This window comes from Manacus candei, unplaced genomic scaffold, assembly GCF_025592945.1.
Source record: "Manacus candei isolate 608988 ecotype Guabito, Panama unplaced genomic scaffold, ASM2559294v1 h1tg000037l, whole genome shotgun sequence".
NCBI lineage: Eukaryota > Metazoa > Chordata > Aves > Passeriformes > Pipridae > Manacus > Manacus candei.
This window is the reverse complement of record NW_026138085.1, coordinates 13,889,887-13,902,235: the sequence shown is the minus strand read 5'-3', so window position 1 is coordinate 13,902,235 and position 12,349 is coordinate 13,889,887. Positions and strand designations below refer to the sequence as shown.

General features: G+C 46.6%; 1 protein-coding gene across 1 annotated transcript; it reads right to left on the bottom strand.

The window, feature by feature from the left end:
* Nucleotides 1-280: 280 nt before the first annotated feature.
* On the bottom strand, nt 281-5,190 carry LOC127473829 (uncharacterized). The gene is made up of 2 exons (XM_051793928.1): nt 4,952-5,190; nt 281-3,244 (listed from the first exon to the last, which is right to left on the bottom strand). Exon 2 carries the CDS (start codon nt 3,240-3,242, stop codon nt 2,253-2,255), a length of 990 nt encoding a protein of 329 aa, XP_051649888.1. The 5' UTR covers nt 3,243-3,244; nt 4,952-5,190; the 3' UTR covers nt 281-2,252.
* Nucleotides 5,191-12,349: the final 7,159 nt, after the last annotated feature.

The following is a 12,349-nucleotide window of genomic DNA, read 5'->3' as shown; positions in this document are numbered from 1 at the left end:
TTTGTCCCGATCTTTGCTGCATCCCACCGGCTTTGGGTCCTCTTGCAAAACCCAGTTGCTTGAGTAGAACCTCAGTTTTCACTAAAAAAAAAAGCTCCAGAGGAAGCCAGTTCACTCCAAAGCTTCATTTCTCCAAACCCTGCTGCACCTAATAGAGCTGGCTCTGGTGTGACCTGGTAGGGTGAGAAGGTGTTTGTGCACCAAATCACAGTCCATGTGCTGTGGACCAGCCCTGCACTGAAAATAATATCCCATGGAATGCAGTAAGGAAAACAACAACTGGATGGAAGGATTTTATTTGTTTCTTCTGTCAAAAGCAGTGACACATGCAATTGGCATAAGACTCGCTAGGCATTAGTGTCTCAAATATTCACATGGAGGAAATTTAAATGGCAGCAGAGCAATGAGGACAAGCATCACTTAAACCCCAGTGTTTACCTGAGAAGGGAGGGAAAGGTGTGGAGGAGGCAGAGCAGGCTGGCACCTCCCGGGTTCAGTTCTTTCCATCAGCTTTAATAAATGCAGGATCCACCTTCGTTTTTGTTCTTGCTGTGTGGTTCGTTCAAGAACAAAGCTGGGAAGCAGTTCAGCTCCATAGTGCTAATGAGTTTCAACAGGAGAAAAAATATTTGAGGTAAGAGATGTGAGGATGAGAAGCTCAGACACTCTCACCTTTTGATCCTTGGCATATTTACGCTCATGCTAGTACTGAGCAGAAGTTGCCTTCTGATTTAATCTGCTCCAGGGTGGTTTGGAAATCACTTGTGAGTATTTTTATAATTGCAGCTTTCCAATGCTATTTCTCATCCTAGCTGCTGTTGAGCAAACAGCCTGGTCGCTGTGCTCTCCACTGTGCCAAAACATTTGTTCCTAGTAGTAGTAATAATTAGGCTGGTATTGCTTTGCAGTTTTCTCACCTACTTCTCTTGGCTGGCTATAAGAGAGTGTGGCACCAGACACAGGTACGTGAGTTTGCTCTGACCACAGGAAAAAGTGCCAAGGACAGAGAGTTTCTCTGTATGGAGAAGTCTCTGTGTGGCAGCAAGGGATGGCCTGAGTATTTGCCCACCACCCCCCACTGGGACCACACAGCACTATAGGAATGCTTCTTGTCCTACAGACATCCCATGTAGCAATAACAACAACTGAATTGTTTTATATATGTTATGTGCTGGATGTTTGTGACATGCACATATGTTCTTTCCAGGTTTCAGTCTTGCAGGACCAGGCAAAGCACAGTCAACATCATCAGCGTGGTCAGGTAGGTGAGGATACAGAAGCACAGCTATGTAAGGAAACACAGAAATTATTAATTTACATTCAGGTCCTGTGAGCACCAGCCCAGCATCCCCAGGCTGCCCCTCAGCCAAAGCTCCTCTTCTGAGCCTGCAGAGATGTGTGCAGGCTCACGGGGCTCCTGCATGGGGCTCCTCCAGCAAATGGTGTGCAGCCTGGCTGTGACAGTGCAGAAACCAGCACTATCCCTATTTCTTTACAGCTGGCTCCAGAACAGCCACAGCACTGGCATGGCAATGCCCACCCAGGGCTCCTAGCTCTCCTCATGCCAGGGATAGTTCAAGGAGTAAAGGGAACAAAGTTGTGCCAGGGCAAGCAACAGGAAAATCCCCACCCAAAGAGTTGTAATATTCGCCATGTTGCCCTTCCAGAAAGTCCTCTTAAGAGACTTATGATTTTTAAGAAATATTTCTTTATGCTACTGTGTTAACAGATGACTCTCCAGTGGGGCTCTGGTGCTGACACAGGGATCTATGATGGGTCTCCCAGTAAATGCAGGTGTCAGAGAGAGCACATCTCGTACTGTCCGAGCATCAGTCAAAATGTTCCTTTCTGGATAACTGTACCCAAGTGTGAGCAACATCTGGCTGCTTGGCATTGGTTGGAAAACACTGGTATCTCCATGTTCCCACAGATCACTTCTTCTCCAGCACAGATGGGGTGTTTGTGCTCTCTCCAGCTTTTCTTCATGCTCAGGGTAGTTCTAAGCAGTAGGTGGGAGGAGATGCTTTATGAACTGTTGCCTTTCCAAAATGAGAACTGATTGCTGTTTCCTTAGCAGATGAGACTCTGAATTGTCCCTTTGTCCACAGATGAGGGATATGATGGGTCACAACAGTCTACCTGACTCGCATGCATGTTCAAGCCATGTTTTCTGTGTGAGGACTCCAGGGAGAGCTGCTAGAGCACAGGGTGGTTATATCTTGGGAATAAAATTATTCTGAGCAGCTTCTTCTTCACACTTCAGCAATGGCTGGGAGCAAACAAGCTTTTATCTTTGCTTCTTTCCAGATGCATCTGTGCTCTGAAATCCAGTTATGGACCGTGGCTTTTTTAGGTACCTGGAAAGACTCGAAGTATCTCTGCTTAGTGGAGACATCACCCATCACATTTTTGTCAAAGTGAGAAGTTTCTCTCCCTTCTTTTTCATCTATGCCTGCAGTGTTGAACAAACTCTGCTTTCTTACAGAGCAGTGCAGGGCTGGGTTTCCTACCAGCTTCCCTCTGGCTGAGGATGCTGATAGCTCCTCAGCGTTAATGGACACAGGGCCATCTTCTTTCTGACTGTGGTTACTCCCTAAAACTGTTCCCTCATCCCTTCTGAGATACTTAAGCTCTGAGCAGAATGCTTCTTTCTGAACTGGTCTTGGGGAGGGAAGCCTTGGAAGACTGAACACTTGTGGAAAACTGTTTTTCCCTGTGGCTTTTTCTTTCAGGGTTGTGGGATGAAGGTCATCATTTCGGCCAGAAGAGCTGCACTGTGAGTAACCACTGCTGGCACTTTTACCATATGAAGAAGCCTTGGAGGAGCAAAGATTTCCTGCGCAGGTGTAAATCTGTTCCAGGGGGTCCTCTCTGGACCAAAAGTCGGCTTCTGCAGGTGGGACTTTTCCCAGTGGCACCACATTTGAGATTAAATTGGTCAATTTGCATTTTGACCTCTCCTGTTGTGTCCCCACAAGGGGTGGAGAACATGACATGTCTTCAAGGGTCTTCAGGGTCTTTCTGTCCTGAACCTTATGTCTGCTTTCAGGAAGGGCTGGGAAGGTGGGTCTGACAAGGTGGCAGATGGATTGAATGTAGTCATCACTGGAGTACAAGTCTGGGCTGGCTGTGGTGCTTCCAGTGCGCTTTGGGTTGTTGGTTGGATCTTCCATCGCTTCCTCGTGGGTTTCACGGATGGTTGGGAGAGGCTTTGAAAGACTCAATCTGATCCGGGGTGCCATGGCTGCAAAGAGCAGAGCAGGCATGATCAGCATGTGAAAATCAGCTGCAGTAAAGAAATTCTGGGCTTGTTTTTGTGAAGTCCACACTACCTGAGCCACCTGATGGCTTCTTGTGGCAAACAGTGCAGTTTACAAAAACTGCGTTTTAAAAGTTTGCTGGCAGTGCTTTTATACCCAAGGCTTCATAAAGAGCTTCATAAATGTACAAAAGACAAGTGATTAAGTACAGCAGCAAATAAAAGGCTCATTAAGGAGATCAGCAATGATGCTCCTCCTGAATGCAAGGGGGCACAGCTGGAGAGGTGTGGGGCAGGGGCACAAGCTCATCTCGCTGTCCCTGTTGTAACAGCAAGGTACAAACTACTTTCCTTATTTAATACTCCACATGTCTGTTCACTGTAACAGGGCTCTGACTTTACCCTGTGTCCCAGCAGGCAAGAGCTGAACTCGACAGGAGAGGAGCTGACCTGCCCCTGTTGGGAGCACCATGTAAGTAAAGCAGCCTTACAGCTGGTCTGTTCTAGAAGCTGTAGGTGAGACTGTACAAACATGGTCACTTTTGTCTCTGCCAGGGGTTCATAAACATAGTTGTGGGTAGTAGATCTTTCCCTGTGCGCTTACATAAAGTCAAAGAGATTTAATTCATTTCCTTTATATTCAAATAGTCATCCTCAACGTTTTTTAGGATGGATTTCCATCAAACTGCTCCCACTACTCAGTTAAACAGATTGAATTACAAACATTTCAGTATATTTTGAGCTGCAGTGTTTTCTAACTGTACTGATTACTTTTTTCCTCCAAATGCTCTCCCTGCACTTTGCTTATCTCCCCTTCTGGCAGCAATGACTACATAGCCTGGATTAATTTTTTTTTTTTTATTGCTTCCCCCAATGAAATTTGTATGTGACTAATCTGCCGACACAATATAGCTTTGTTGTGTGATTAAACCAAAAGTGCTTTGCTAGCTATTTTAATGCCTTGCTTGTCATTGCTGCAAATAAATCTGGCTTTGTTGAACCTCCCTGCAAAGCTGCAGATCACACACAGAGTACAAGTGAGCAGCTCGTGCCGAGCCCAGGGCAAAGCTCCAGAGTGCCCATCCCTCCCCAGGCTGCTGCTGGCTCTTACTGGTTTTTCTCAGGTGCCACTGGTAAAATCAGCCAAGCTGGGACTTGCTGACTTGAGAGCAGGAGATGCTTGTTTTAAACCTTACGGCCTTTTTATTTTCCTTTTTCCTGCCTGCTCCTTTTTTCCTTATGTCTTTATGCCTTAAGGACAAGGCTTGTTCCTTTGCCTTCCCTCCCACCCCTTGTCTGAGCTCGGCAGTGTCAGGGTCTGGGCCCAGTGTTGAGGAGGGTGGACAGATGCTCCTGAAAAGGGGCTTGGGCACGTTGTGATAAATCACAATACAGCTAATCAGTGACTAAGTCCTGCCAACATACCCTTCCTTTGCAAGGAAATTAAACTACCTATTTACTGTAAAACTCTTCCGATGGGATGGATTAGTTCCAGCTCGGATCCCCTCCACCCTGGGCACTGTGCTGACATGGTCAGGGTCACCTTCCTACCAGCACTCCTGCAGAGCAGGACCCCCCTGCCCTGCAGCTTTCCCTCCACCACGCCTTGAGCATCCCTGGCTACCAGCATCCCGGGGATTCCCAGCGACACCCAGGACACAGCCCACAGCTCATGCGACCCCCTCCCCTTACCTGTGTGGCTGCGGGGCACGGGTGGCTGTTGTCTCCCCTGTCTCCACGGCTCTGCCCTGCTCTCTCCTCCCTGTTTTCAGCACAGGAGATGTGCTGTCTAACACTAACCCATGCGCCAGCTCCCTGCCTCAGTCAGCTGATCCCGCTGCCTGTTTTGTTGCTGTTGCTAAATATAACCCGCTGGCTGCCTGCCCTGCCCGAGCCGCAGCCGGCAGGCGCCGTGGCATCGGGGCAAGCAGGGCCATCCCGGCCCCGACAGGACTGGCCACCGCACACCCCTGCGGCTCAGCTCCCTGACGATAATTCCCCATGTGGAAGGGACCGCGGTGCCGTGGCCGTGTTGCAGGAGGGGCTACCTGAGCTCCGAGCTGGGGTGGGAAAAGAGGAGCCGTAGTACCTTCATGTTTTATTGCTGAGAGGGGAAACCTCAGGATTTTGGGGTGCTTTTGCTCCTCTGCCTTACTTCGTGAACAAATTTGTGCTGATTTGCCTAAGAGATGGTGGGTGTTTGCAGCATCGTTATCGCCGCTCTCTGCTCTCCGCCGTCCCCACTCCCACTCTGTGCTGAGCCGCACGTCCCTGGGCTGAGCCTACATCCATGGGCTGAGCCTACATCCATGGGCTGAGCCTACATCCATGTCGCCGAGTTCCACTGTGCCATCCACTGTGGAGGCACAGCAGGAGCCGGCCCCGCCACGGCACCTCCCTGGCTCTGCTCCCCTCCTCCCACTGCCCCCGGCATCGCCCCCGTTCGTGTTTCGCTGAGACCACACAAGTGCATTATGGCAAATTGCTCTGCCAGGAGGACTGGCAGCATCCGACCTTGCGGGCCCCTTGGCAGTAGGGATTTGCCTTTGTTTTCTGGCTTATTAACATGCTGCAAACTGATTGCAATTCTGGAATAACCCCAGTGTCCCTCTCATAGCCTTTACTGCAGCACCACGTTGGGTGGGGAGATGAATAGTTATGTTGCAGCAGAATCTTCCTTCTGTATTTATTTCCCAACTCTGTCCTCAGAGGACAATAGCTGCTGCTCCTTCCTGGGGAACAGCCACAAAACATCCCTGTGTGACCCAGGCCAGGCAGTGTGACTGCATTTCTGAACCTTGCTGCTCCCCACAATACCTGTCCTGAGCCACTGTGAGGGATGAAGAGAAAAGCAGAAATCCTGGATTAAAAATCACCACTTTAGTTTTAATGCAAATATTCTCTGCGTTACCAGCACTCAGGCTCGCATTGGCTGTAACTGCTGATTTGGTCACCCAAGCCCACGCTCATCATCCAGCTTCCTTCTTTATCTCTGGTGGAAAGAAATAAGCAGCTCAACAGACTTGTGCACCCCTTTAGGGTAGGCTTCAAAGCAGATTTTTTTTTTTCTGGAAATAGCCATTGCTTAGCATTTCAATATAACAGGTGTGTAAGCTTAAGCTGTTTGTCTGGACTTCTGCTGCCAAAAAGCTGAAGTTAGCTGAAATGACCCTCAACCTCCATGCATTAAATTTCCTAACAGCAATGATAGCTGGGATCATGCTGTAGTAACAAGCTTAAATTTTTCCTTCTTGCTTGCAGGCAACGTCATTGCCATAGAAAGGAAAAAAACCTCAGACCCCAGCTTCTCCAAGCATCTGCAGTATAAAGCTCAGGAAAGCCATTTTGTGAGGAAAATGACTGATCTGGAAAAAAAATTCCACGTGTGCAGATATGCATGGACACGTTCTCTTTAAAAAATGTCTTTAAGGTGCTTTCCCCTCCCCTGGAAAGTCTGTCCTTCTGGCTGGAGGTGTCTCCTTCCCAAAGGTCTCATGGAACAGATGGAACTGGGGCCATCCCCCACTAGGGATGGCAGCAGCTCTGAGAGGAGCTGAATCAGGCTCAGGGTTGGGATATCAAGTGTCTAACAGGGTCAGGGAATCTTCTAAAGCTTTTCTGTATCATTGTCCCTCGGTGTGGTTTTGGTGGTGTCCAGACAGGGCTGTGGAGACCTCGCACCCCTCACTCGAGGTGCTGCCCAAGAGCCTCCAAAGTGATCAAGGTCCTCATGAAATGTGCTTAGGTAAGGTATTTCATTATCAACCCCCCCTTAAAATATGGGTTTGCAATAAGAATCCCTTTTATCTGTTAAAATTAGTTTCTTCCAGGCATCTGGTTTTGCTGTAAGAAAATTACATTTGTTTGAATTGCTGTTACTGGAATTGCTCAGGATAATGGCAGTATAAATTATTTGTTCTCTGTCATATTTTTTACATTCTGGATGATATGAAGGTTAAAATATAATTTAAAAAATACCAGATACAGCTTAAAAAGTAGCTGTTATTAACCAAATATAATATACCTCTTGGTTTTTTTACCTCAACCACAGCCACTCGGTTTCCTCTTTCAACAACTGGGTGCTCAAAAAATGTTAATTTAAAATTAAAAACAAGACACAATTTTTAATGCTTGTTGCAAAACTGTCATAGGTGTCTTCCAAACACTTCCGAGGATGGTTCTGTTTAAATCATCCCTGTCTCCTGTACTTATTCTCCCTGAGAGTGTGGTGAATCAGCATTCCTGGGTGCATGAAAACCATCACCAAATGGGATTAATGGCAAAAGAAAACAGCCACAGCAGCAGTGCCTGAGCTGCAGAGGAAAACACCAGTTGTTAGTTCTGCAGGGCTTGGTTGAGTGTCTGAGATATAAATGCTGACAGTTATTTTTTGGTTTGGTTTTCTGTTTGTTAGCTTTTCTTTTGGAATGTTTCCAGTTTTTGGGAGAGCCTTGTATCCAAGCAGTTTAGCAGAGTTGGGTAAGTGTGACTCTCCTTTGGGCATTTTTGAAGTTTGTTGATGTTTGGATAAACAAAGCAATTAATCTTTGGGAGCCATAAATGGATACTAAAGTCAATTCCCATTTTTGGTACTTTCAGGAAAAATGCCTTTTATGTCAAATGGGGGCTCTGGGACAGCTCCAGCACTTCTGGCTAAAGCCAGCATCCACCTGATGAGGCACCAGCCCTGCCAAGGATGCTTCATAAATAATGTTTGCTTTGGGATATTGCAAGGAATATTTATTTTGGGGGGAAAAAAAATCAACTTATGCTTTCCAAAATAGTGAATCTGTACAGAAAAGATAGAAGAATAAAAGCTCCTCCAGCCTGGTTTGACAAACCACTACCCCCAGAGGGGCCAGGGGAGCTGGGCAGCTGTGTTGAGTTCACTGCCTGGATGCAGGTCGTACCTGGTGGCACTGATGTGACAGCTCAGTGATGCCACAGTGCTGCTCTGCTCATGCCTGGGGTGACACAGCTGAGCCCTGGGCAGCAGTAGCAAAATCCCAGTTGGAAAGAAATCCCAGTTTTTAAGCTCCCACACTTTGTCTGCTACCAAAATTGGGCCAAAACAGGACACTAAGCTGAAGGGCCATTCCTTTCACTTCCTCATTACAAGGCCTTCAAGAGACATTTATGGTACCAGTTCCAAGCTTTCCTGCTAACTACTAGAACTGTAAATTTGTTGTTTTACCCTTCTTAGCCCATTTCTGCCCACTCCTCCTTCCAGAGCAGCAGGAGCAACCTGGTGTAGTGGATGGCATCCCTGTCCATGGCAGGGGGGTTGGAAAGAGATGATCTTTAAGGACCCTTCCAACTGTGATTCTGTGTTTCTATATTTGTCTTTAAAAGTTCAGGAAAGGAAAATGTTTTGACCTGATTTATGCCAGATTCCAGGTGATCTGTGTTCTTTAATTACATCCCCCACCCCATTAACCTCCCGTGCATTAGAGCAAGCAGCCACTACAGTACCAGTGAAGATACTCCCATGAAACATTAATGAGCTGTTTTTGTATCAACCAGGCAGAGCTCGGCTGGAAATGTCGCATCCACAGCTGTTGCCTTGACTGCAGCTCACACGGTAACTGGTGGTGGCTGCATGTGCAAACACTGCCACTGGTGCACACAGATTTCCTGGGAATTACTGGGTATTTCTTGGTCTTTTGCAGGTGAGGAACCGGTTGCTGCGAGGGCTGAGTGACTGCAGTCACCACATGGCTTGTTTGCAGAACTGAGCTCTCCACCCGGCTGGGTGGGGCCCTGCTGGGAGCCTTTGCAGAGGCTCAGGGTGATTTAGGCACTCGGTTTCCTTGGGATTTCAATTAAGCTTGGAATATGGCCCCTGGGAGCCTTCACTGGGAGTTTCTAGGCCATGCCAGTGTCATGGCTCCATTGCCTCTCATTAGCACTGGTTGCCCATGGCCAGCAAAGAGAGAGAGAAGTAAAGTATTTTGAAGTCTCAGAAGTGCAAACTATGGTCACAACTCACTGGCAACTTCCCCTGGGAATCCAGCCCAGGGTATTTATTTAAAACATTATCAATATTTTCAGTTGTATTATTACTGGTCTGCATATGGTTATATTGTATCTTTATATGGATGCATTTTTTCATACATTATTTTAGATTTTATGTGTATATATGTATATCTCGAAGTGCCTGAACGCTGGTGTGGATTTGTCCCTTTGGAATGCACCCTGTGAAGAGGCTGGAGAGCTGAGCACTGTCGATTGTGGCAGGGCTTGATGAGGACACTGTGCTGCCATCACTTGAAAAGCTTCTTCTACCTGGGGTCCCATCAGACCCCATATCCTGCCAGCAGCCAGAGTCACCTGAGACAGGTTTGTCTTCTCATAGCTGTTGCATTTCTTTAATAGAAGATTTAAAAAAATTAAATTACAACCATCAGTGAAAAACCCTGCAATATTACTGGCCTCTAAACTTTCCTCTTTTTAGAGAAGCTGGGCTGTGTTTAGATGCCCTAAGAACTGGCAACCCCAGAAAACAACTTAATTCTTGAGCTGGTTTGGGCAGTGGGGCTGATGATGGCTCTGCTTTTCCACAGCTGCCACTGTCTGTGTTTCTCTCCTGCAGGATCCCTGCGTGTTCTTCATCCCCCAGCTGCTGGTAGGGCACAGACAGTATCACAACAGCATCTTCAAATACATCCACGCTGTGTTGGGGACTGAGCCGAGCGGGTTTTACTCCATCTGGTCTTTCCTGAGACCCCGGGATGCAGACAGCCCACCTCACCAGATCAGGGGATTTTTCACCCCGAGACCGAAGTCCAGCGACTGTTTCATAACCGTACTTCTTGTGCCGTGCCACCATCTAGTGGTAACTCAAGTCGACACTCCGCGTCCCAGAGGTGCAGCAGCACCGCCGGAACCCGTGTGCTGCCGGGGGCTGCACGGATGCGAAGCGCAATTTCCTCGCCTGCGGCTGGTGGGGGCACTCTGCTGACGAACCATAAAAACCGGCGGGTTAACTAGGATGGGGTTTGTGCCACACGTGTCATCCTGCTCTGCTCCTCCCTGTAATGAGTTTTTAGAAGTGGCCTTGCACTTGATGCCGTTCTGTGGCTCCATGGCCTCGGTCTCTGCTCGGCTTTGGGAAGCTGCTGATGGAGGAGGGACTGCAGAAGGGTGGGGGGGACGGCAGGGGGAGAAAGCAGAGCCAAGTGATGCATGTGGACACATATCCACCTGCACACACGCAGCTCTCATGGGATTTCCAGGCATTCATCCCCTGGAAGGGCTCTGCAGCATTTTTTGACCCCTGTGGGCAAAGCCCAGTGTTGGGCCAGAACCCCGGGTGGGAGCCTGGAAATCATCCTGTGCCCACCTTGCTGTGGGAAAGGGCAGTCAGGTTTGCATGGCACTTAGGAAGGGCTACCCTCTGCCTGGTGTAATTGAGAATAACCTGTATGACTGTTTTCCTGGCCTGGAATTGCTCCTTGAGCTGCCTTTTTTTTTTTTTTTTTTTTTTTTTTTTAATGCACACACTGCACTGAGCTGGAGAAATGCCTGGGCTCCCCCATGGGCACCATTTATTGCCCAAATCTGAAGAACAGATACAAAGAGGATAAAAGGCTGATGTAGGCCAGGAGAGGAAGAGAAGGACCTCCTGTGGGTGTCATCTTTTGGCATTTCAGACAAAGGGAGAAGGAGGGGTGTTGGATGTCTGACCCCACCATGGGTGTCTCTGGCGTCTGGAGTATGGACATGAGACCCTTTCCCATGACCCCTCTAAAAATCTCAAAATCTTTGGGTTGTGAAAGCATAATGCAATTAAATATAATCCTTGTCAATACTGTATGAATTGTCACAGTAAAGGAACCCCAGGTTTGAGCTGGTCTGCTGTTTTATCAGGGCATTTAAGTCAATGACTTTTCCATATGGAAAATGCTGAGGTGGTTTGTTAGCTGATCAAAGAACATGATGGACATGGATGCACTGCATGGTGCTCACTGAATAATCATAGTAAGCAGGGATCTTTCAAATCCTGAAGCAACAAACTTCAATTAGGTGGGAGAGGTTCAATTATGCTTTAAAGGGAACCTGGCTACGAGTGTGCAGGATATGGCAGGAAAATGTATGCAAAAGAATTTCATGGAAAAGATCAATTATTTTATCAATAGGACATGCCAAGTGGAATTTACTCATCAGTCCTGAACTGAGCCTTTTAAGGAGATGATACATGGGCCAGGATGGATTTCGGCCTCAAGAAGGTTTAAGTGAGTTTGATTAATTTATGTGCAGTTATCAACTGAGGTTTTGGTCCTGTGACTTCATGATATTTAGCCTTGGATAATGGATGTTGTAACAGTGATGTAGGACTTTGGCAGCAAGTGTATCCCAATCCCACTGCATTAAGATAAAGTTGTAGGAATTAAATTGGGTTTGAATCTGAAGGTGCTAGTTCTTTCTCCTCCACCATCTCTGCATAATATTAATTCAATGAAAAAAGCACAGGGAAAAGCCAAACTTTTTTGCAAAAGAACACAGACATTTGAATTTAATAAATTATAAAATTAAAGATTCTAATTTGTATATACATTTTTAATATACAAGAAATGGCTATTTATTGCAATTTCTGTTAAGGCATATGTAAGTGAATGGAAGTTGCATATAGATATTCAGATGAACATAGCTAATACTGTGCATTGTAGGTGAGTAAATAAGACATTAAATGCATTACTTAATAAAATAAAACATAAAACCCTTTGAGTACTGGTAAAGCACCGTTTCTAGAATTCTCAAAATATCTGAAAGCATTCTATGGAGATGTTGTGAGACTCTAAATATTGAATGGATATATGAATATAAAAAGTGATGCACTCATAATAGATTACAGAAATTTTTAAAGGAATGTTAGTGAAAAAAATGGCAGATGATTGGAGCCAAGGGAACCAGAATTTGTTTGGGATTTTTTTCGTGAGAGGCTATCACATGGATTTTAAGTTAAGACTAGCAGAAAAATGACAATTAAAAAAGCTGTGTACTTGCATGGTTAGGTCGCAAATGCACTGCTTCATGGGAGCACAGTGCTTTAGCTCTCAGATCTCTGAGATGGTCTTTGCAGGAATATAT

Coding starts and splice junctions, on each gene's coding strand:
- LOC127473829 (XM_051793928.1), bottom strand. CDS start 3,242: ATGGCACCCCGGATCAGATTGAGTCTTTCAAAGCCTCTCCCAACCATC.